The sequence below is a fragment of the Harmonia axyridis genome, chromosome X, assembly GCF_914767665.1.
Source record: "Harmonia axyridis chromosome X, icHarAxyr1.1, whole genome shotgun sequence".
NCBI classification, from domain to species: Eukaryota; Metazoa; Arthropoda; class Insecta; order Coleoptera; family Coccinellidae; genus Harmonia; species Harmonia axyridis.
Window position 1 is genome coordinate 26,884,808 of NC_059508.1, and position 22,031 is coordinate 26,906,838.

General features: G+C 37.3%; 4 protein-coding genes across 4 annotated transcripts; 3 read left to right on the forward strand and 1 right to left on the reverse strand.

Moving 5' to 3' along the window:
• Positions 1–1,240: 1,240 nt before the first annotated feature.
• Positions 1,241–1,635, reverse strand: LOC123686233 (histone H4). The gene has a single exon (XM_045626249.1). It carries the CDS (start codon positions 1,596–1,598, stop codon positions 1,287–1,289), a length of 312 nt encoding a protein of 103 aa, XP_045482205.1. The 5' UTR covers positions 1,599–1,635; the 3' UTR covers positions 1,241–1,286.
• Positions 1,636–1,798: 163 nt separating this feature from the next.
• LOC123686222 (histone H3) lies at positions 1,799–2,277 on the forward strand. The gene has a single exon (XM_045626238.1). It carries the CDS (start codon positions 1,804–1,806, stop codon positions 2,212–2,214), a length of 411 nt encoding a protein of 136 aa, XP_045482194.1. The 5' UTR covers positions 1,799–1,803; the 3' UTR covers positions 2,215–2,277.
• A 1,581-nt stretch (positions 2,278–3,858) lies between these two features.
• On the forward strand, positions 3,859–4,320 carry LOC123686228 (histone H2B-like). Its single transcript, XM_045626244.1, has one exon. It carries the CDS (start codon positions 3,901–3,903, stop codon positions 4,270–4,272), a length of 372 nt encoding a protein of 123 aa, XP_045482200.1. The 5' UTR covers positions 3,859–3,900; the 3' UTR covers positions 4,273–4,320.
• A 9,929-nt stretch (positions 4,321–14,249) lies between these two features.
• LOC123686225 (histone H2A) lies at positions 14,250–14,684 on the forward strand. The gene has a single exon (XM_045626240.1). It carries the CDS (start codon positions 14,286–14,288, stop codon positions 14,658–14,660), a length of 375 nt encoding a protein of 124 aa, XP_045482196.1. The 5' UTR covers positions 14,250–14,285; the 3' UTR covers positions 14,661–14,684.
• The last annotated feature ends 7,347 nt before the right edge of the window (positions 14,685–22,031 follow it).

The window sequence follows — 22,031 nt, forward strand, 5'->3', positions numbered from 1 at the left end:
AATATGGATTGTACCGTGTGTGAAATATTGTGCAATACGGGATAGGAATGAGAAAATTGGCTTCTCGATTAGAAAATGTGTGATCTCGTTATACGCGGAGGGGATTAACTTAGCGAGAATTATCAACTCAAACGGGTGGGATGAACGGAACTTCTTCTTCTTGATAGTGCCAATCCGTTATCGGATATTGGAGACCATTCTGGCTATTGTGACCTTATTCACTGTTGCACGAAACAGTCCAATTGTTGTTTCCCAGAACCAGACCCTCAAATTTCTGAGCCACGAAATTCTCCTCCTGCCGGGACCTCTCCTTCCCCCAACCATGCCCTGCTGTATAAGCTGGAGAAGGCTGTATCTTTGTTCATTCCGCATGATGTGGCCCAAGTACTCCAGTTTCCTCCTCTTCACGGTGTCAACAATTTCAGTTTTCTTGTTGACTAATATTAGAACCCTCTCATTGGTCATGTGCTCTGTCCAATTGATTCGGAGTATTCTTCTGTAGAGCCACATCTCGAATACTTCAAGCTTCTTACACGAAGCTTCAGTAAGCGTCCATGACTCCACCCATACAGAAGCACAGGAAAGACATAGCACTTCAGAAGTCGTATTTTGGTCTTCTTGTTCAGGTCGTGAATCGTGAAAAGTTTTTTCATTTTAATGGAAGCTGCTCTTGCCTTTTCAATCCTACAGCGGATTTCCCTCGAATGATCCCATGCCGAGGTACGAAATTGTTTCGACTCTTTACTATTCTGTTGTCGATGTAAAGTTGATGAACGGAACGCGCAGAAGAAATAATTATATATCTTATCGCCGCCTACCGTCATCGATTCTGTGAAAATATTTTATGGAATAATTTATATAAGCCCATTTCTTAATTTGTTCAAATTGATAAAATAAGGTGGCAATAAAATTTGGATGAGAAATGTTACTCCTAGTGCACTACTAACCAAATGCTTATAAACTTGAATAGATAACACTTTTGTTTGTCCTCGGAATATTTTTACATTTTGCGATCGTATGGTCACAGCAATTCCAAGTAAAAAAAAAATTAATAAATAATATTTATAGTTAGGTGAATGAAAATGTTAGCTGTTTACCCTTAACGCTGAATTCCAAAAGAATTATCTCGTCATAGTAATTTGGTTGCCCATCTCACGGACAGGCTTAGGCTTTGTGGGAATTTTGTTTGCTTTCGGATTGTATGATATTTGTGTAATGGAAAAAACGAGAAAAAGTTAACTTTGTGGTCCTGAAAAGGACCGATAGCAATATTTCGATGGTGAAATTTAACCTCCGAAACCGTACAACGTACGACCTTGGCGTTTCAAAGCATATACGACGTCCATTGCTGTTACAGTCTTCCTTTTTGCGTGTTCGGTGTAAGTTACAGCGTCTCTAATAACGTTTTCTAGGAATACCTTAAGTACACCTCTAGTTTCTTCGTAAATCAAACCAGAGATACGTTTCACCCCACCGCGGCGGGCCAATCTTCTGATAGCGGGCTTCGTGATTCCTTGGATATTGTCTCGTAGAACTTTCCTGTGACGCTTAGCGCCACCTTTTCCCAAACCCTTACCACCTTTGCCTCTGCCAGTCATTTTTCAGTTAACGACTACAATAACAAGAATTAACTAAAGGTTTTAGCGGAAAATACGGCTTTTATACCATCACAGTTTTCCCCACCACTAGATCTACACGACCAACCAATGATATTGCGAGAATGTGCAGTGGAACCGCCTACCTATTCCGCTATAAATAGATGAATCTAAGATTTCCCTCAACTAGTTTATACCCATACTCGAGATGGCCCGTACGAAGCAAACCGCAAGAAAATCCACTGGCGGAAAGGCACCGCGTAAGCAACTTGCCACAAAAGCGGCACGTAAAAGTGCACCCGCTACTGGTGGCGTAAAAAAACCTCATCGTTACCGTCCAGGTACCGTAGCTCTTCGTGAGATCCGTCGTTATCAGAAAAGTACCGAGCTGTTGATTCGCAAACTTCCTTTCCAAAGGTTAGTGCGCGAAATTGCCCAAGACTTCAAGACCGATCTCCGTTTCCAGAGCTCCGCCGTGATGGCCCTTCAAGAAGCTAGCGAAGCTTATCTGGTCGGTCTATTCGAAGATACAAATTTATGTGCCATTCACGCCAAGAGAGTAACCATTATGCCGAAGGACATTCAACTTGCTCGACGTATCCGTGGCGAACGTGCTTAAGCATCTTTTTCACAAAGTTTAAAATCGGTTCTTTTCAGAACCACAACTTTTTTTTTTACATTTATACAATTGATTGATTTCTTATAAGGTATCCCAAATTAAAGATCCGATATCAATAGTGCAATATAACCTTACTTAATTTCTTCCAACAAAATGCGTTACGAATTTCAATTTTGATTATGGATTTTTCATCAGTCTTTTGATATCCTCTATATCTTGGCGCAATAGCTTATTTTAAGCTGGAAGCAAATTATGCCGTCTTATTTCCAATTCGATCATTCAACTGCAAAAGATTCTGATGACCAGCATTAGAGAGAAGCGATACCGTGATTTCTAGATCACGTTGTGAAACGTGAACGTTACTTTATGATATCAGTGAAATTAAAGCGTGACGTGATCACTGTTTAGGTTGCTTGTTAATAATATTTGTATGAATCACCCAAACCTTAGTTCGTTTATCTTTGCAACTCGAATTGGTCACTCATTCAAAGCAAAATTGTTATGAAAACATCCATTTTTCTTACATATTCAACTCTTTTCCTTATTTCAGATTTAGTTAGGAACGTAACAGAAGGATATCGATTTTTCAAATGTTTCCTCAAATTTGAAGAGGTGATTTTGAAAGATAATTTCAACTTGCATAAATTACAAGTAGCATAATTTACATCAACTTTTGTGAAGAAAGCCCAAAGATTGCTGGTCTTTCGCCTGTTATTATTCTTTCGCCTATTATTATTATGTCGCTGACGTGTTTTCGTTTATTTTTTATAATACAGAGTACCATTTATTGCTTCGGTCGACAACTTCAATATAGAAAGAATTTCTTTGGGGTTGTTTATCAAAGATAAGCATAAAATTAGAATTTTATTGCCACCACCAATTATGCAGTAATGCAGTAGTTATTAGTTTGCAGCAAGTATTTATTGTTCAACTAGTTCTACAAAAATACTTCCTACAGCATGCGAAGTTGCCTACGATGCTGGGATTGTCATAAAAATATGCAATTATGTTAGTCGAAAAAGGTTCCGAAGCAATAAAAACATCAGGCTGCCTTCATAATTTACGATTGCAACGGACGATGATATGCCCTGAAAAGATCTGTGAAATGTTCAAACTGTGATCCCGTCACGCTCTGTATTCGTTTTTCGGAACCGTGACTACCTGTGACATTCTGATCTCAGTTAAATCACAGTTCGTGAAATATAGCTCTTCTCTAATCAGCATTCCACCGACTGTTTCATAACATTTTGAAGAGGATAATGAGCATACAAGTTGTAAATAACATCCCATCACCAGTAAGGGTTAATGTACAACAATCTAGCTTGCGACATGTTTGGAATACCATAGACGATGAGATGGCGGTAGTTTTTGCAGACACTCGCCATTGCTAGAGTCCATCGAACTCTGTGCTAAGCTTTAATTCTTCGGGTTTGATGAAATGTCCATCAGTTGATTATTCAGGTGATGCGTCAGCAGTGTTGTGAAAGGCAGTGCTATGGTTCCTAAATGGTTTTGTCGGAGATGACCCGGGACCAACTTCTATTTTCTTTTGAAGTTTGTAGGTTCGGGTATATACCCGAACTTAAATAGGTGGAGTCAATTTAGGTGGTACGATCTCAAATAAAAAGTTTACACTGAGAAGGTAATTTTTTAGTTTTCACTTATCGTCAGATTGATCGATTGAAGATGCCTCCTAAAACTAGCGGAAAAGCTGCCAAGAAAGCTGGCAAGGCCCAAAAAAACATTTCTAAAAGCGACAAGAAGAAGAAACGCAAGAGGAAGGAAAGTTACGCTATCTACATTTATAAAGTATTGAAACAAGTCCATCCGGATACGGGTATTTCAAGCAAGGCTATGAGCATCATGAACAGTTTCGTTAATGATATTTTCGAACGCATCGCCGCCGAGGCGAGTAGACTTGCTCACTACAACAAACGTTCGACAATAACCAGCAGGGAAATTCAAACAGCAGTGCGCCTTCTCTTGCCCGGTGAGTTGGCAAAACACGCCGTCAGCGAAGGAACTAAAGCAGTAACAAAATACACCAGTTCCAAATAAAGCAGGAATTGTTGTTGCATATCAAACGGTTCTTTTCAGAACCACAAATTTTTAAAACTTATAATTATAGTCTGATCTCTAATTTCACCGTTAACGACATGTAGATTTATCAATTTGAAATAATCCATACTAATATAATTCGAATATGTTCGTCAACTTCCTATACCATGTCTGATAATTTTGCACACCAATATCATATATATATATATATATATATATATATATGTATATATATTCGGTTCAATGTTATTTACCTGCTTTTCAATTGTTACTATATATATATATATATATAAATATATATTTATACCGTTGCAGGGTAAGGCTTAGAGGTTGCCGGTTCCTCTCAGAACAAGGCAACACTCAATTGCTTCTGAGGAAACTTCTCACAATTCTCGTGGTCCACAAGATCATCTCCTTTTGCGCCTTCTCTATTAGATCTTCGTGAAGTCCAAGTTTGGCTGTGTTCCCAGTTAGATGCATCTCAACCAGCCCATTCGTGGTGTGAGTAGATATATATATATATATATATATATATATATATATATATATATATATATATATATATATATATATATATATATATATATATATATATATATATATATATATATATATATATATATAAACCTGTTGCAAACAGTGATTGTTAAAAAAAAAAATATATATATATATATATATATATATATTGATATATATAGATATATATATATATATATATATATATCTATATATATCAATATATATATATCTATATATATATATATATATATATATATAGATATATATATATATCTATATAAGGATAAGGACAGTCCCTCTCAGAGAAATACTAACCGTAGACACGTGTTTCGGGCTTTCGGCCCTCATCAGTACGGTGAACAAGTGTTAGGATGTGCAGCACTTGAAAGAAACAACAAACAAACAGAGTCAACAACAGAAGCCAGCAATCCATTTGTGGTTTCAGCAGGAAGACCCAATGTGTTTTCGGGCAACAACCGACATCACCACGCGAAAAGCTATAACTAACTGCGTGACATCCGAATCCAGGAATAATAACATGTCGGAAGGATAACGAGGGTAATTGTTCATAAAACAAATGATAAGGATAAGGACAGTTCTCTGAGAGGGACTGTCCTTATCCTTATGATTTGTTTTATGAACAATTACCCTCGTTATCCTTCCGACATATATATATATATATATATATATATATATATATATATATATATATATATATACCACGAGAGTGTGAAAAAAAAAAAAAAAAAAAAAAAAAAAAAAAAAAAAAAAAAAAAAAAAAAAAAATATATATATACAGGGTGAGTCTTTGACTTGTACATATATTTTAACCGAAGGTTCTTGAGGTCAAAAGAAACACTTTTTTCATTTACCATTTTTTCCGATTCGGCCCTGTTAAGAAGATATAGCCATTTTAAATTTTCAAAATGAGCTAATTCACCCCTGAAAACCGGAACACTGAAGTTTTCTCAAGCATAAGATATACCTCTTGAACCTTGGAAATAAGCTACTAAATTAGAAAAACCATCATAAACTCACGTTTAACATTCCATTTGTTGAACAAAGTAGTGTTTATAATCAAATAAATGAGTTATTCCAATTTCGTTGTCGCTAAAGATTAAATATTCTTCTCTTGATTTCTATTTCATTTTCGATAATTATAACGAATTGAGCTCGCTACCAGCCATATTAGCTCTGATACTCATATCCATTCATTCATTATATTTCATTTATATGATATCGTTGTTTATTTTTCGTGCAAGAATTAACCTTAAAATCTCAAATAAATAATATTCATCTATGAAAGATCTAACACAGACTATAGTAATCTGTGGTTTTAAGTTTGAATTTCAAATTTCGAGTGATGCCAAATATAAACACAGCAGTTCGGTTCGAATAATCTATGTTCTAACCTAAAATTTTCATTTACAGTTTACACTGTTATTGTTATAAGATATTTGTTATGAAATGAAGCATTTGATTTGTTCCAACTATCTCATAAAAATATTGAAATGCATCAATATTTTTGAAACCATCAGTATGAAAATATGGAAATATGTAAAATATTCTGGCTCTGTAATCAATGGAAAATGTTAGACTCCACTTGTAATCAAATTTGTTGTTAATGTGTACCTACATTATAGCCAACTTTACTACTTAATTCATCTTGATTTTGGCATTGAAAATAAATGAGAAGTATTCAATATAATTATCCACAATAGAATATTTGGTTTCTTTCAACTCACCTGATTTGTTTTCACATTAAAACAATTATGGCCCTCTTGGAAGTATGTCAATCATAAGCTCTTAGGATGAATTTATGGAATAGCAAAAGAATAAAAGTATTCAATCTCAATCACATGAAAATTTGTCTAGTATGTACCTAGTGGTATGTTTCGATGTGTGTGGTATGTTTCGATGTGAGTTAGAATGAGCCGAAGAAGAATACAGTATTGTTCGATAGCAGCAGTCTTTAGTGGGATATTGATTGTTGTCATTATAATGGGACTATTTTGTGAAAACTTTTTTAAACATGGGTTTTATGAATAATCTGGACTTTTCAAAAAGAATGTTGATTTTAGTGAAGTATCTTCTTATTATCAGAGCTGTGCCAAAGCTCAGTGATTTTTAATCAAATCGAGGAGTTGAGGTGAGCTTATTCAAATAACTTCATTTTCAAACTAAGTTGGCTAGTACTTCAATTCTTAAATCTGAGACATGACTTCATAGTAAATATTCATTTCTGTGGTTTTTTTTCCACAATAGAACAGAGTTGCATTCAGCCAAAGTACCCAATTTTTTTAATTTCACAGATAATTTTTTTTTTTTAAGATCAAGTTATTCGAAAACGGCGCTTTGTACGAGAAAATATGAAGAATACTTTTATTTTTCAAATTAGCCAAATATTCTTCAATGAACGTTCAAATTACTATTAAGAGTTGGTTTCTTCGAATTTCTGGTATTTTGATGGTATGTTATGTTCATAACATAGAAACAGAAGAATGTGTATGGAATCTGGTGTTCGGAGAAGATGTATCACATCAAAAAAAAGCTATATTTCAAAAATCATTTCCTTCGATACAACCATTTCCGAGATATAGCCGATAATCACATTTTTTTAACGATTTTCAACAGCCTGTATCTTTTTAACCGGGCCGAATCGGAAAAAATGGTAAAGGAAAAAAGTGTTTCTTTTGACCTCAGGAATCTTGGGTTAAAATATATGTACAAGTCAAAGACTCACCCTGTATATATATATATATATATATATATATATATATATATATATATATATATATATATATATATATATATATATATTTTCAGTACTGCATTATATATATATATATATATATATATATATAGTATATTTCAACCAACAAAGAAAATCGTGATTCAAGACGAGACAACCAAACATACACCTCGATTTATATATATATATATATATATATATATATATATATATATATATATATATATATATATATATATATACAGGGTGTTTCCTAAACATGCGGCAAAAATTCAGGGGGTTGTTCCTTGGACTATTCTAAGAATATTTTGTCCTTTGATGATTTTTGAAAAACCTATTTGTTTCGAAGATATAGGGGAAACAAAATTTCAGATAATAACATTTTATTATGAATTAATTAATGAATTAATGAATTTCCATCAGCAAGTCCATAAATGAAATGCATGTCAGTCATCTCGGTGTTTGTATAGCGATTCATAATAGTCAAAGATAAAATGTTAATTGCTAATACATCACAAAACGAATTCAAATGAAAACCGTGTTTAATCTGTATTCCTTTACCATCTGCACTTATCAATTTTTAGTCAAAAAACTGGCCGTTTTTAGTAATTGGAATGTTGTTAAACAAATTTAAAAATAAATTGTACCTACTTAGTAAACACAGTGCGGTACGCATTTTTATTTAAACTATTATTAATTTTAAAAATATGAAAAATGTTGTTCGCCCTGTATCTTCGAAACAAAGAGGTTTTTCAAAAATCATCCAAGGACAAAACATGCTTAAAATAGTCCAAGAAACAACCCCCTGAATTTTTGCCGCATGTTTCGGAAACACCCTGTATATATATATATATATATATATAAATAATATCAGTAACTGTTTAGTTTCCATGCGTTCTGCCGTTTGTAAAATCCCGCCCAGTTTCCCTTCTTATCTCTTCGTTCCTGATATGTTGCAATCTGGAAACTCTACAAGATCTTATCGAAATGTCCATCTCTAATTTGTCTATGGTCTTTTTTTTCTGGAAGTTGCCAGCATTCACAGCCATAAGTTAAAATAGATTCTACAACTGTTGTGTAGATTGTTGCCTCTGATATTGAAACCTTTTTTTTTCGTTTCAGTAGCCGTTCAGTTGTTTATAGATAGAGTTGAGTAGGGGTGGAGGAGTCTCGATAGAAATGGCCCCCATTAATTGGGGATCTGCTTAGTGGTTATGTTTGCCTTAGAATGTTAGATGATATCATAGTTCTCCAGTCGCATACTCCAGGAAGTTTATTTTAATTGGGGTCGGATCTTGTATATTCTCAAAATTTAAATATGTATGTCGTAAAAAGATTTACCCAGATTTTTTCCTAATTAGGATGTCTATTAGCTGTTCTTTCGATCCTATTCTTGGGGCATCCTTTCTGCTGTGTAGTAATTTTCAACTCTGTATTTCTCAGAGTAACTAACGCTAAAAGATTACATATATCATGCTGTTACAATCATTACGTGTTCTTCAATTAACGGAAACTCTAGAGCCCGTAAGCAATCAGAGGTCTCCCCAAAGGACGTAGTTAATATCACACAATCTACTTCTACGAAAGATGAAAAAAAACTCCTCTCCTGACCTATCTAGCTGCCGGTATCACTAGGCAACAACAGTACCTAGAAGTGAAGGGAATCCAATATGCTGATGTCATCATCAAAATGACATCACACCGAATAAATAAGTCAAAATCATTATTTTGATCCGTATCTGATAGAACGCTCGAGCTTTTCGGATTCTGAAGAGTTTTTATGTCAAAATAGACGACGTAATATCCCCACCAGACAAATGGAAGCAGGAGTGCCTCAAGGTTCAGTTCTAAGCCCAAAATCAACAACATCTGCATATGCAACGCCCCAAAAAGGTCAAGGAATATGCTAGCTCTATACGCAGATGATAGATGTCATTTACAGAATAGTGATCGCAGCACTAGATGATTTATATATTACAGACGAATGTTTCATTAAGGTGAAAGATTCAAATGAAATGACTAAACCTGCATAGTCAACTGTGCGATTGTATTTTTCTTCCTGTTAATTTCTAGCTGTTTGCGGAACCAATTATCAAATATATTGGGACTGTATGCAAATAAAAAAACAAACAAAAAACAAATAATAATTCAAACTCTATGGATGGCAATCAATGGCATTCAATGTATGAAATTAGTATACCAAGCCCTACCTCATTCAGAGTATGGAACGTACTACGCTGATTGGTCGAAACCGCGAGTATATATATATGTATACGAGGACATATTCGAGGAATTGGAATTGAATCACGGGTGTTAGACGTTGTTGAGTGAAGGTTGCGCAGCGAAGTGCCAAAGAGTGAGTGAGTGAACACGTGGTGAAACACGTGGTAGCAAAAAGTGAGAGAGTGAACACGTGGTGAAACACGTGGTAATTGAGTCGTTTAGTGAATGTTGTGTTCCGTTACGGCTCAAGAAGTTTTTAAGTACTTTTCAGTACTAGTTATCAGTGAAAAAAAAAAAAAAAAATAATAAATAAAAAAAATGGAGAATAAGGTGACCAGACCAATCACAAATGAAGATATTCTGGGTTTTATGGCTGAAATACGGGAGTTAAGAGAGACAGTAGCTGCCCTCAGCCGTAGAAATACGGAACTTGAAACATTGCTCACGCAATGTTCAAGCATAGGCCACGCCCCCTCAGGAACAACTTCGACCAATAAGGAGGCGATAACCGAGATGGAAGTCGACCATCAGATTCAGGGGAAAAATAAAGCGGATGAAATAGTCTCAAACGACGAGGATGACGAGGAATTCCAACTCGTCAGTAGAAAAAAGAAAAGGAGGACTGAGGCGCCGGTATCACCCAAACCGGCTGCTGCAGATGAGAAAAAAACGAGAGTTCCGCCTATTATCTTGCGGACCAAGGAAAATTGGTCGCAGATAATACGGTTCCTGAAACAGTGCGGAATAAATATTCTGAGGAGTCAGAATATTAAAGATGGGGTCAGAATACAACCCGCTGAAGCCGACGATTATCGGAGAATCACCAAAATCTTCGACCAGAAAGATCTCCCGTATCACTCTTTCTCCCTTCCTGAGGAGAAAGTTCTAAAAGTGGTATTGAGGGGAATACCGGAAACGGTTGAGATGACAACCGTCGAAGAGGACTTGAAGAAACAAGGCTTCCACCCAACGGGAGCCTTTAGGATGAGAAGCGGCAAAGAAAGAAAGCCAACCCCCCTGGTTCTAGTCCACTTGCCGCGAGATGAAAGTCGTATTTACGACATAAGAACTGCCGCTGATGTCTGCGTTAAGGTGGAAACATTACGCAGAAAACCCGGTCTGGGCCAATGCCATCGGTGCCAGAAATTTGGGCATGCGGCAAATAGATGCAACGCACCAAGGAAATGCGTTGCCTGCGCAGAGGACCACAATGGGGTGACGAAGTGCCCCAAGGACAAAAAGAGCCCGGCGAAATGCGCTCTATGTAATGGCCCTCATCCGGCCAATTACAAGGGATGCCCCCTCAATCCCTCAAAGGGAAATCCGACGGTTTCCCTTTCAAAGCCGGCCGTCTCACAGAAAGATCAGGCCAAACCCATTTCGGCACCAAAAAGGACGGTTCCTGCCAAAGTAGAGCAGAAACCCGAGAAGAAGACCCCGAAGGAAAAGAATCCAGCGTTCAAAACGAAAAAGACGGCGAAAAAATCGCCTAAGAAAATTTCTCCGAAAAAGGCAGAAATTGAAAAACTCATGGCCACATTCCAGGTCATGATGAACCAGATGATCAAACTTCTGGAATAGCACTGGAGTACAGAAGGAAGCCAAAATCTCTGGAGATAGCCGTCTGGAATGCAGACGGCATCACCAATAAAAAGGACGAGTTCGAAGACTTCTTGAACAGGCATGAAGTGGATGTAGCACTGGTGTGTGAAACCCACCTCAAACCATGCCTCTCTCTGAAAATCCGCAACTACCAGACCTATCGTAGGGACCGGAATGACGAGAGAAAAGGTGGAACAGCCATCTTGATCAAGAAGTCTATTGCTCATTCAGAAATAGATCTACCCGATCTTCAGCATCTGGAAGCCAACGCAATAACTGTGTACACCAACTCCGGTGACATAAGATTGATTGCCGCTTATAATAGACCGGGCCGAAAACTACTCAATGAGGACTTGAGGCGTGTTTTCGATCCCAGAACTCCGACACTGATGGCAGGCGATCTGAACGCCAAGCATCCAGCATGGCATAGCAGAATCACAAATGCTAGTGGAAGAACACTGAACGATTTTGCGGACAATAACCAAGAAATCGTTATAGATGCACCGAATGAGCCAACTCATTACGGACCGATAGGTCGCCCGGATGTATTGGACATCGCGATGTTTAAGAACATCCCATTAGTTCATCGGATCACAGCCATATCTGAGCTGAGTTCCGATCATAATCCTTTTTTGGTTCATCTTGGAGATGAATTCGACGTGGATCCGCCAAAAACCAAGTCATGGACAGACTGGCAGGTTTTCAAGGAACAAATGACGACGAATATGGGTCCACTTAGACTCATATATGACTCCAAGGAACTGGACTCAGCCGTCGAGTCCCTCACGAAGATCATCGAAACGTCATTGGACGGTTCAACACGAATTTCTTCTTTGCCTAGTCAGAAGAACTCGATCCCAGAAGACATCAAGGAGCTTATCAGGGAGAAGCATAGAGCGAGGCGTAGAGCTCAGAACACACTCAGCCCTGAGGACCGTCGAGTGTTCAATCAGCTCAACGCTAGAGTCAAGGAGGCTCTCAGAAAGGTCCGGAATGATCGTTGGGAAGAGAAATTAATCTCTCTTTCCACAGAAGACAACAGTGTTTGGCGGATGGCCAAAGCACTGCGCTCAGATAGAAAACCAACCCCACCGATTCACGGTTTACAAGGAATGGTATATAGTCCAGAAGAAAAGGCTGAAGCTTTCGCGGATAACCTCGAAAGCCAATGCAGTTGTACCTACAACTATGCGGATTTGGACCACATCGAGGACGTCAGCCGCAAAGTGAGAAGAGACCTGAAAAAGGAATCAACGGAAGCTATTGGTTTCGCAACCGTTCAGGAAATCCAGAACACTATTATGTCGAGTAAAGTGAAAACGGCACCAGGACCAGACGGCATCACTAACTTGACGTTGCGAAACCTCCCTCGAAAAGCCTTAGTAGCATTGACGAATATAGTCAATGCTACGCTACGACTAAGGTACTTTCCGAAGGAATGGAAGAAAGCCAACGTGGTTTCAATCCACAAGGCCGGCAAAGATGCTAAATTCCCGCAGAACTACCGTCCTATCAGTCTTCTCTCGTGCATAGGGAAGATTACGGAAGCGGTCATTCTGAAAAGACTGAAGACAATAACAGAAGAAAAGAAGATTATACAGTTGGAACAGTTCGGTTTTCAAAGCCAACACTCCACTGTACAACAGGTGCTCCGAGTAGTGGAACAAATCACGGATGGATATAACCGCAAACAAGTCACAGGGGCTGTGTTCTTGGATGTGGCCAAAGCGTTTGATAAAGTATGGCACAAAGGATTGCTATACAAACTGCTCGCGGCCGGATTTCCACTCTCCATGGTCCAACTTCTAGCTTCTTACTTGCATTCTCGCAAGTTTAGAGCCAGAGTTGACGGAGTATTGTCTTCAGAGAGGTCTCTTTCAGCCGGAGTTCCGCAAGGATCTCTGCTGTCTCCAATATTATTTACAATATATGTATCCGACATGCCAAAAACGGTGAAAACCTCCATGGCACTGTACGCTGACGACACCGCCATTCTTGCCAGTTCATGGTGTCCCAAAATGGCAACGAAGTATCTACAGGAAGCCATCTATAGACTTCAATCCTGGTTTGCTCGATGGAGAATCGAAGTAAACCCTGAGAAGAGCGAAGCCGTTCTTTTCAGTCGAAAGAAAAAAGATCCCATAGGACATGTCGTAATGTTCGGTAGGAGGATCGAATGGAAAGACGAGGCCAAGTATCTGGGAGTGATACTTGACAAGAAGCTTACTTGGAAACAACACGTCACATCAGCTGTGACGAAGGGAAAGACAGCAGCGGCAGCGTTGCAACCGCTACTTTGCAAAAGCAGCAAAATGTCTCTTTCCAACAAGCTTCTTCTCTATAAGTCCACCATTCGGCCGGTCATGTCTTACGCATGCCCGGCTTGGGGATACGCCGCAAAGACGCATCTGCAGGGACTTCAAGTCGTGCAGAGTACGATCCTGAGACGGGCCGTAAATGCACCATGGTTTGTCAGCAACGTACGGATACATGAAGACCTGCATATACCATTCTTAGACGACCATTTAATAGATCTGAGCGTGAAGACCTTCAACAAAATGAAAAATCACGCAAACCCTCTTATAAGGAAGGCTTGCGACTATGATGAAAAAGCCCCTAGGAAACACAAAAGACCGAAGATGGCACTTCCCTAGGAAGTGTGTATTAGAGCCAAACCCTTATTGGCACAGAGATTGTGTAATAATTAGTTACACAAGCCTTCTGAAGTGGCATATTGCCACCTGCTAGAGCAGACCAAATTAGCTCACCAGAGGGTAATCATATTGAGACTGAGCAGTAAAAGGCTAATAGCCTGACTGCAAAAGAGAACGAAGTTCCAAGTTCCAATTCGAGGAATTATCAAAGCCCAACAATCATTTTACTCTCCCATATTCGCGTATTATATTATTATATTATAATGTCTGGTCGCGGTAAAGGTGGAAAAGTTAAGGGTAAGGCAAAGTCTCGTTCCAACCGAGCTGGATTACAATTTCCAGTTGGTCGTATTCATCGTTTATTACGCAAAGGAAATTATGCTGAACGAGTTGGAGCTGGAGCACCCGTCTATCTAGCCGCTGTTATGGAATATCTAGCCGCCGAAGTTTTGGAATTGGCCGGTAACGCAGCACGTGACAACAAGAAAACCAGAATTATTCCCAGACATCTTCAGCTGGCAATCAGAAACGACGAAGAGTTGAACAAATTGCTATCGGGAGTAACTATCGCTCAAGGTGGTGTTTTACCGAATATCCAAGCCGTCCTCTTGCCAAAGAAGACAGAAAAGAAATCATAAATACAATCTGTATGTGAAACGGCCCTTTTCAGGGCCACAATATTTCCTCATTGAAAAGATTTTTTTATCATCTGATCACTTTGGTTATGATAAAATTGCGACAATTTCAAGGTCCTACTGACATTCGTAAGTAGGGTAAATGCTCTGATTTTCGACCAAATTAACAAAAACATCGATTTCGGGTACGACTTTTTCACACATAAACTAATCAAATTTTGAAGGTGTTGATGTTCATCGATTCTTTGGCTAGTTTTAAATAATTTGTCATATAATTTTAAACGTTCTCTTCGCATTCAACCTTCGAAATGTGAAAACAGAAAATCTGAATAACATTCGGGTCACGACCATGCCGCAGAGTTCTCGACCATTTTTTTGTTTGTTTTCGACCACTAATAATAGTGGCCGCTCGCTTCTCGTCTTCACTTAAAAATTTTATATTTATATCAATCAGATGGATTTCAGATGAGGTAATTGAGTAAGAAACACTGGGAACGTAAAAAAATTATTCTGCAAAAGTTTCAAAGTGGTCGAGAATTAAGTATAGTATATCCAAAGTCACTTGGAGGAACCAGAATATTTCAATTATATGTTCAAGGGTTGTCCAAGTTTCCAGAAATTCCTTTGGGGCCAGTGAATTTATTGCCTAACAATACTTTCGAATAAACCCCCGGTATTTAGCGGATCGCGGTTTCCATTTCAAAGAGACATCTGGCCGAGCGTTTTTATGGACTAGTTCAAGTGGCTTTGTATATACTATACAATCAAATTGGTTCTCGACCGAGAATAAATGAAAGGTAGAATAAGTATGTTTCAACGTTAATTCAGTGGTCGCAAACTAATATTCAAAAAAAAAAACGAACATGATCCAACAGAAATATATCGGTTGAAATAAACAATTATTGAAATTACATATTGGTTGTCGACCACTTTGGTCGAGAAATAAAAGGTAAAAATTTTCCAATACCAGTTCGCGACTGCCGAATAATATACATTTTCCCACAACTGCTATGAAAAGTAGCGTATTCTTCATAGCTTACTCAATTTCAAAACTATGTATTGCTCATACTGTGGGAAATATTATTTCTCACAGCACTTTGCCCACACCTCGCTTGGTAGACCAATGTAATTGGGCTTTTGAGTCGTTTCTATGGAAACGCAATAAATTCGCACATACTGTCAACGAAGGCCATTTTGATTTGAATCAAGTCCATTACTTGAATTATTGAAATTTGTGCAGTTGTAGGAAAAGTACAGTGTGCAACATGTGGAGAAAGTCCTTTTCTCGCTCGTGTGAACTCGCGAGAAAAGTTGGACTTTCCCCACTTGTTGCACAATATACTATTTCAGCGCGAAAACTTTGACCTATACCCCTACTATGCAAACTATCTTGAAAGGGTAGCAATGGTCGAGAAAACACGTACGGCGGAAATATTTTACACTACAAGATATATTTTATTATTATTTTATCTCAAATCACGGAATGGTCGAGTCGAGAGACACTGACGGTCGGCTAACCAGTGCATTTACCCTATATACAGTGGCTTAGGTAGCTATTAGACCCGGGTCGATCGCAACCCACCGACGAGATAATCGGGTCGAAAGACATAATATAATACAGTGGGAGATCAGGTAAGAAATTTACGAAATGGGTTGTTCTGAATAATGGTCTATTTTCGAATAAAAATGAACAAATTTGTAAAACAGTCCCCCACTATGAACAGTAGAAAAGGACTTATTCTAGTTAACTAGACCTTCAAACTTCGATTTATCGAATCGAATAAATTATCGTATAATTCGATAATTATCGTACCGGTGGCAACGATGGATTTCGGAGTTACTTTCGAGCTACAATTTATTTATTTTGTATTATTCAATAGTTATGTCAACTAATGGGGCTATGTTAATTGGTGCTTTTATCTTTTGAAAATGAAATAAAACAAAAGTAAAAGATAATGAAATCAAACTCAATAAAAAATAACTATACTACGAGGTTGCAACAGGTAAGTCGAGTCCGATTGTTCATTAAATTAGTGGAGAAATGGTGGACTGTATAAGCGACAGCGAAACATATGAAAATGATACTAAAGTCTAAAATTGTGGTTAACATTATAACTTACCTGATGGGCGTCAGGTTAGAAAACATAGCCTCTCCACAGGGCCCTTGGTGCGGGATATACAGGGTGTTTCCTAAACATACGGCAAAAATTCAGGGGGTTGTTCCTTGGACTATTTTAAGCATGTTTTGTCCTTGGATGATTTTTGAAAAACCTCTTTGTTTCGAAGATACAGGGCGAACAACATTTTTCATATTTTTAAAATTAATAATAGTTCAATAATTAATAATAATTTGGATTGGAAGAGGTGGACCTCATTTATGGCCTGCTCGTTCCCCAGACTTAAACCCCCTAGATTATTTCCTATGGGGCCATCTAAAATCATCAGTTTATACCACTCCAGTAGAAAATGTGGAAGACTTGCGAAATCGGATCATTGCTGGGTGTAACTTAATAAGAAATGATCCTGGTGTTTTTGAAAGGGTTCGGCAGTCAATGAGGAGAAGATTGGATGCTTGTATGCTGGCTAGAGGTGGTCATTTTCAACAGTTTTTGTAGGTTGAGTTGAATTTTCATGTAATTTTTCATAATAAAATGTTATTATCTGAAATTTTGTTTCCCCTATATCTTCGAAACAAATAGGTTTTTCAAAAATCATCAAAGGACAAAATATTCTTAGAATAGTCCAAGGAACAACCCCCTGAATTTTTGCCGCATGTTTAGGAAACACCCTGTATTTCAGCTCCAACTTTCGGTTTTCAAGGGCGGTGTAGAAAAGCTCTAACATAATGCGTTCGAGCGAATATAAAATCGACGAATAATGCGGGAGTTTCCGAATGAAGCCACCAATTGTTCACTTGTACACTCGCGAACTTACCATCTTTCGCTATACCTCGAACTCACACTAACAGGTAGGAAAGCTACACCTATCAATAACGCTCCCATGGTTTGAAAAATGCTAGGGTTCGTGTTGTAGTAAGGAAAATGTATCGACGAAAAGCTACAAAAATTCTACTTGCTGAAGAATCCGACAATCCGACAAGTTCGACAATCTAGGAATAAAAGTCGTAACTTAACAACATGAACACCTAATTGAAAATGCGTAAAGTGAATGATATCTTACCTACAAAAGGAAATTTTTTTACGGTTAATTGGGATCCGGGAATTGAAAGCACGCGGGATGATTTTATATCATCCCGATATGAAAAATTCAACGAGGTAGAGAATGATGAAAATGTTTCACGATTAATGAATTATGTAGAACCACACTCGAATCGTTTCGCCAACGATGTGATCTTCAGAAACGTTAGGCTACTAACTATATATAGCAAAACATGTCCCTGGGGAGGGGGGCTCAAACTACCTCCACTACCTACCACATTATAGGTTAATCGTAACACCTACCAATCACAGTATATCGTTATAATCTACTTATAACTAAACTACAATTTGTCACTAAGAACCGTAAACTTCAGCGGATTGTTAATTTTCCCTTTGAACATACGTTCCATTGTGGCCAAAAACACTCTTCATTAGAATACTTGAACAGTTTTAACGATCTATCACACCAATAATCAAGTTTTGATAATACTGACGACAGTTGAGTCATTAATTAAATTATCGCCGATTTCAACGGATAATGTTCGACTGTGAATTTGAATCCACGCCACCAGAACTTCGAGTAGCTATCCGAAAAGCGTACGAAGCTTTTATAAACTGGTGTGCGAGTGAAGATGAAATAAGTCCAGTGCATTATGCTAAATAGCGAGCATAGATACTTGAAAAGGCAGAATGTTGGATACAAAGCGAATAAGTCAAGTGTTCCTTCCGGAGCAATAAAAATTTCTGAACGATGCTCCTGTAGAATGTCTCCCTAGTGACGTAACTTCTGAATTCCTTCAGTGCATATTAAAACAGGTTGCTTTGATTATTGCCATCTCCTGAGTTGGCGCAGGTGCGATGAACTTCTGAAATTGAGAATGAATGTGATATGGAAACGTTAGAAAATCGGATCATAATAACTTATTCTCGCGCAAATCTTTCAATTACATAAGCAGAGTGGATCAAAATAGCGAAACAATACTGTGACACGCGCAACAAAAACTGCGACTGTAAAAAGGGTTATTCTTACAAATGAGGGGTTTGGCAAAGTTACACGACAGCCTTTAGAGCAGGGGGGTGAAACCGCTAGTGCTAACACTGGCAACGGATGTGACGTCACAGTCACTCAGCATTACACGGTATACGTATCACGATGTAAAAATTTTATTCTCATAACAAGCCAATCAGCGTTCGAGGTTTCCAATAAATAGGTATTTGATTGAACAGCCAACAATTAATTGTGTTTGTAATGCATGTATGGTAGCAATGAACAGATCAAGTAGTTTTTATTGTCGCTTATTACAAGTTCTGTTTTAGGTTTCAGGTAATCCATGAGAAACTAAATTTAGAACATAATTAGACTGGGTTTTTCCTCATATCCTATTTCAATGTACTAATATATCTGAAAGCCCTCTTACTTGCGATTATAATATTCCTTCAAAATCAACTGGATTTAAGTTAAATTCTGTTCCTCGGCCTTTACTGAAATATCAAATTAATTATCATCATCCCTATGATTCCAGAACTTCCCCAAATGTTTCTTGTATGGAAAATATTAATGATTTTAACATGCCATGTGAAAGTAAAACTTTCGATGATTTTTGAAGTTTGATGAATAATTAATATTCAGTTTTTTATGTTTCAGAAGGAAGAAAATCGTTATTTTGCATAGAAATATTTCTGATTTACATCTGAAAAAACACGTTTGTATAATGATTTCAAAACTTAATTGCAATGAAAAATGAATGATGACTATTTTGAGCAGTTCAATAGTTAATTTATGTTGTATATCTGGGACAAAATTTGATTTTCTCCTCACAAACAGAGTGGGCAAATTTCGATGTTTTTGCACTACAACTTCTAAACCTGAGGTGATAGACAAAATCTGATATCCCATATTCTCGGTCTCTTGTTTTGAGAAACTAACAAGGTTAGAATTCATTTTTGGCCACCTTTTGTTTTCGAGTTATAAGCGAAAATTGGAAAAATGGCGATATCGAAAGCTTTTACATCTCCGCTTATACTGATGCTAGAGCTCCGAAATTTAAACATTATACAGACACTTTTTTACGTAGAATCCAGTGGCGTGCTCGTGTTTTCGAAAAGGTTTTTAATTACGAAGCTATGACCCAAAGTTATGTTTTTTCAAAGGGAACACTAAATTTCTATGCCATGTTTTGAAAGCTTAATTTTTCCTGATTTCAAAAATTTATAACATTGAATGATTTGTATTAAAATAAACAACAGAAAATGGTCAAAAACCTTTTTTTACCTAAGAGTCTCAATATTTCTATGGTTTCAACTGTTGATGAGCTCATAAAAATTGAGCTTTCTATAACAAGAGCAGTGTCCTTCCGGCAATCTGATTATTTCTATGCTTCTTACTCATTTCTACAAAATTCGAATCAATTCGGCAATTGTTCATAAAACAAATCATAAGGATAAGGACAGTCCCTCTCAGAGAAATACCAACCGTAGACACGTGTTTCGGGCTTTCGGCCCTCATCAGTACGGTGAACAAGTGTTAGGATGTGCAACACTTGAAAGAAACAACAAACAAACAGTTGTTCTGTTGTTGACTCTGTTTGTTTGTTGTTTCTTTCAAGTGTTGCACATCCTAACACTTGTTCACCGTACTGATGAGGGCCGAAAGCCCGAAACACGTGTCTACGGTTGGTATTTCTCTGAGAGGGACTGTCCTTATCCTTATGATTTGTTTTATGAACAATTGCCCTCGTTATCCTTCCGACATATATATATATATATATATATATATATATATATATATATATATATTTACCAACCATGCAGCGTCCTGGAAAACGATGTCTACAAACTGTACTGGGACACAACTATGGTCACGGACAGGGCAATATCGCATAACCGGCCGGACATAGTTCTGTTTAATAAGACCGAAAAATTGGTGCAGATAATAGACATAACGGTACCCGCCGATGATAATATCGCCCGAGCGTACACTGAGAAACTCACCAAATATCATGACCTCGCGTTTGAGCTGAAAGAAATGTACGGTCTGAGGAAAACATCAATTCTCCCACTCATAATATCGGTAAATGGCCTGGTGGAGACACACATGATTGAAAACACGAAACGTCTACAATTAGATACTTACCTGATTAGCCAAGCACAGAAAGAGGTCATCCTAGGTACCACGCGGACAGTCAGAAGATTTCTTACTAGCTCCTGAGTACAACCTTGGTCGCTGTGGTGACCCGGTTGTCTTGGATCCATCCCGCTTGTCGGTGAATAAAAAAAAAAAAAAAAAAAAAATATATATATATATATTTTGATCATGTTATTTACCTGCTTTTTAATAGTCAATAGTATTTTCTTTATTTGGAAGTGTCAGGTTTTTAATGAAGTTGTTTAGTTCATATAAAAAAATATATAATTGTACGTTTCGGAGACATTCTCCTTCTTCAGTAAAAATGACTCATCTGATAGTTTACAATATGAAATATTAATTAAAATTGAGCCTTCAATTTCTCGTCATTTTACCTGAAATGACGAGAATAGTATGTTATGGAAAGAAAATAAATTTGTATTGTCTTCTAGATGTTCATCAACACGTTTATGGGCTGGAGGTGCATCATATCAAATATTCAATATGAAAGTTAATTTTTATGAATTTCAGATATCAAATGGATTGATAACTGTTAGAATATTAAGCTAGAGCACACATGTACCTAAGTTGATACTTTGAGGTCCTAAAATAGATTTGTAGAGAAAATAATTATACATCTTCAGAAGTAAATGAAGATAACAATAAAGGTCATCATCAAAAGTTTGTTATATGTACAATTTGGCGATATGAAGAAGAGAAAACGGATTCAAAATTGAAAAAATTTATGGCGCTTGAAATATGACGATTGAATTAATTTGAATGAAGAATAATCAGAAACGTTATCGGAGCATATTTGTTTGCACACTGCAGAGACAGTCACTGTACTTCTATGGGTTGATGTAATAACTGTGACGATACTGTACAAAAATATGATGAGTGGAGCAATTGATAATTAAATATGTCATATAGATATTGCTTCATGTTATGGAATTTCATTATTAATGAATCGTCTGATATCCACTAACAATGTACTTTTCAATGAGTGCTTCGAATGATGAGTCATCTTGGGGGATCGTTATATCCTTATAACGATTCCTTCAGATTCGAACAGAATTCTAGTTTGCTAGTTTT

Bases quoted from the DNA above. Each gene is read 5' to 3' on its own strand.
- LOC123686233 (XM_045626249.1), bottom strand. From the start codon at position 1,598: ATGACTGGCAGAGGCAAAGGTGGTAAGGGTTTGGGAAAAGGTGGCGCT.
- LOC123686222 (XM_045626238.1), top strand. From the start codon at position 1,804: ATGGCCCGTACGAAGCAAACCGCAAGAAAATCCACTGGCGGAAAGGCA.
- LOC123686228 (XM_045626244.1), top strand. From the start codon at position 3,901: ATGCCTCCTAAAACTAGCGGAAAAGCTGCCAAGAAAGCTGGCAAGGCC.
- LOC123686225 (XM_045626240.1), top strand. From the start codon at position 14,286: ATGTCTGGTCGCGGTAAAGGTGGAAAAGTTAAGGGTAAGGCAAAGTCT.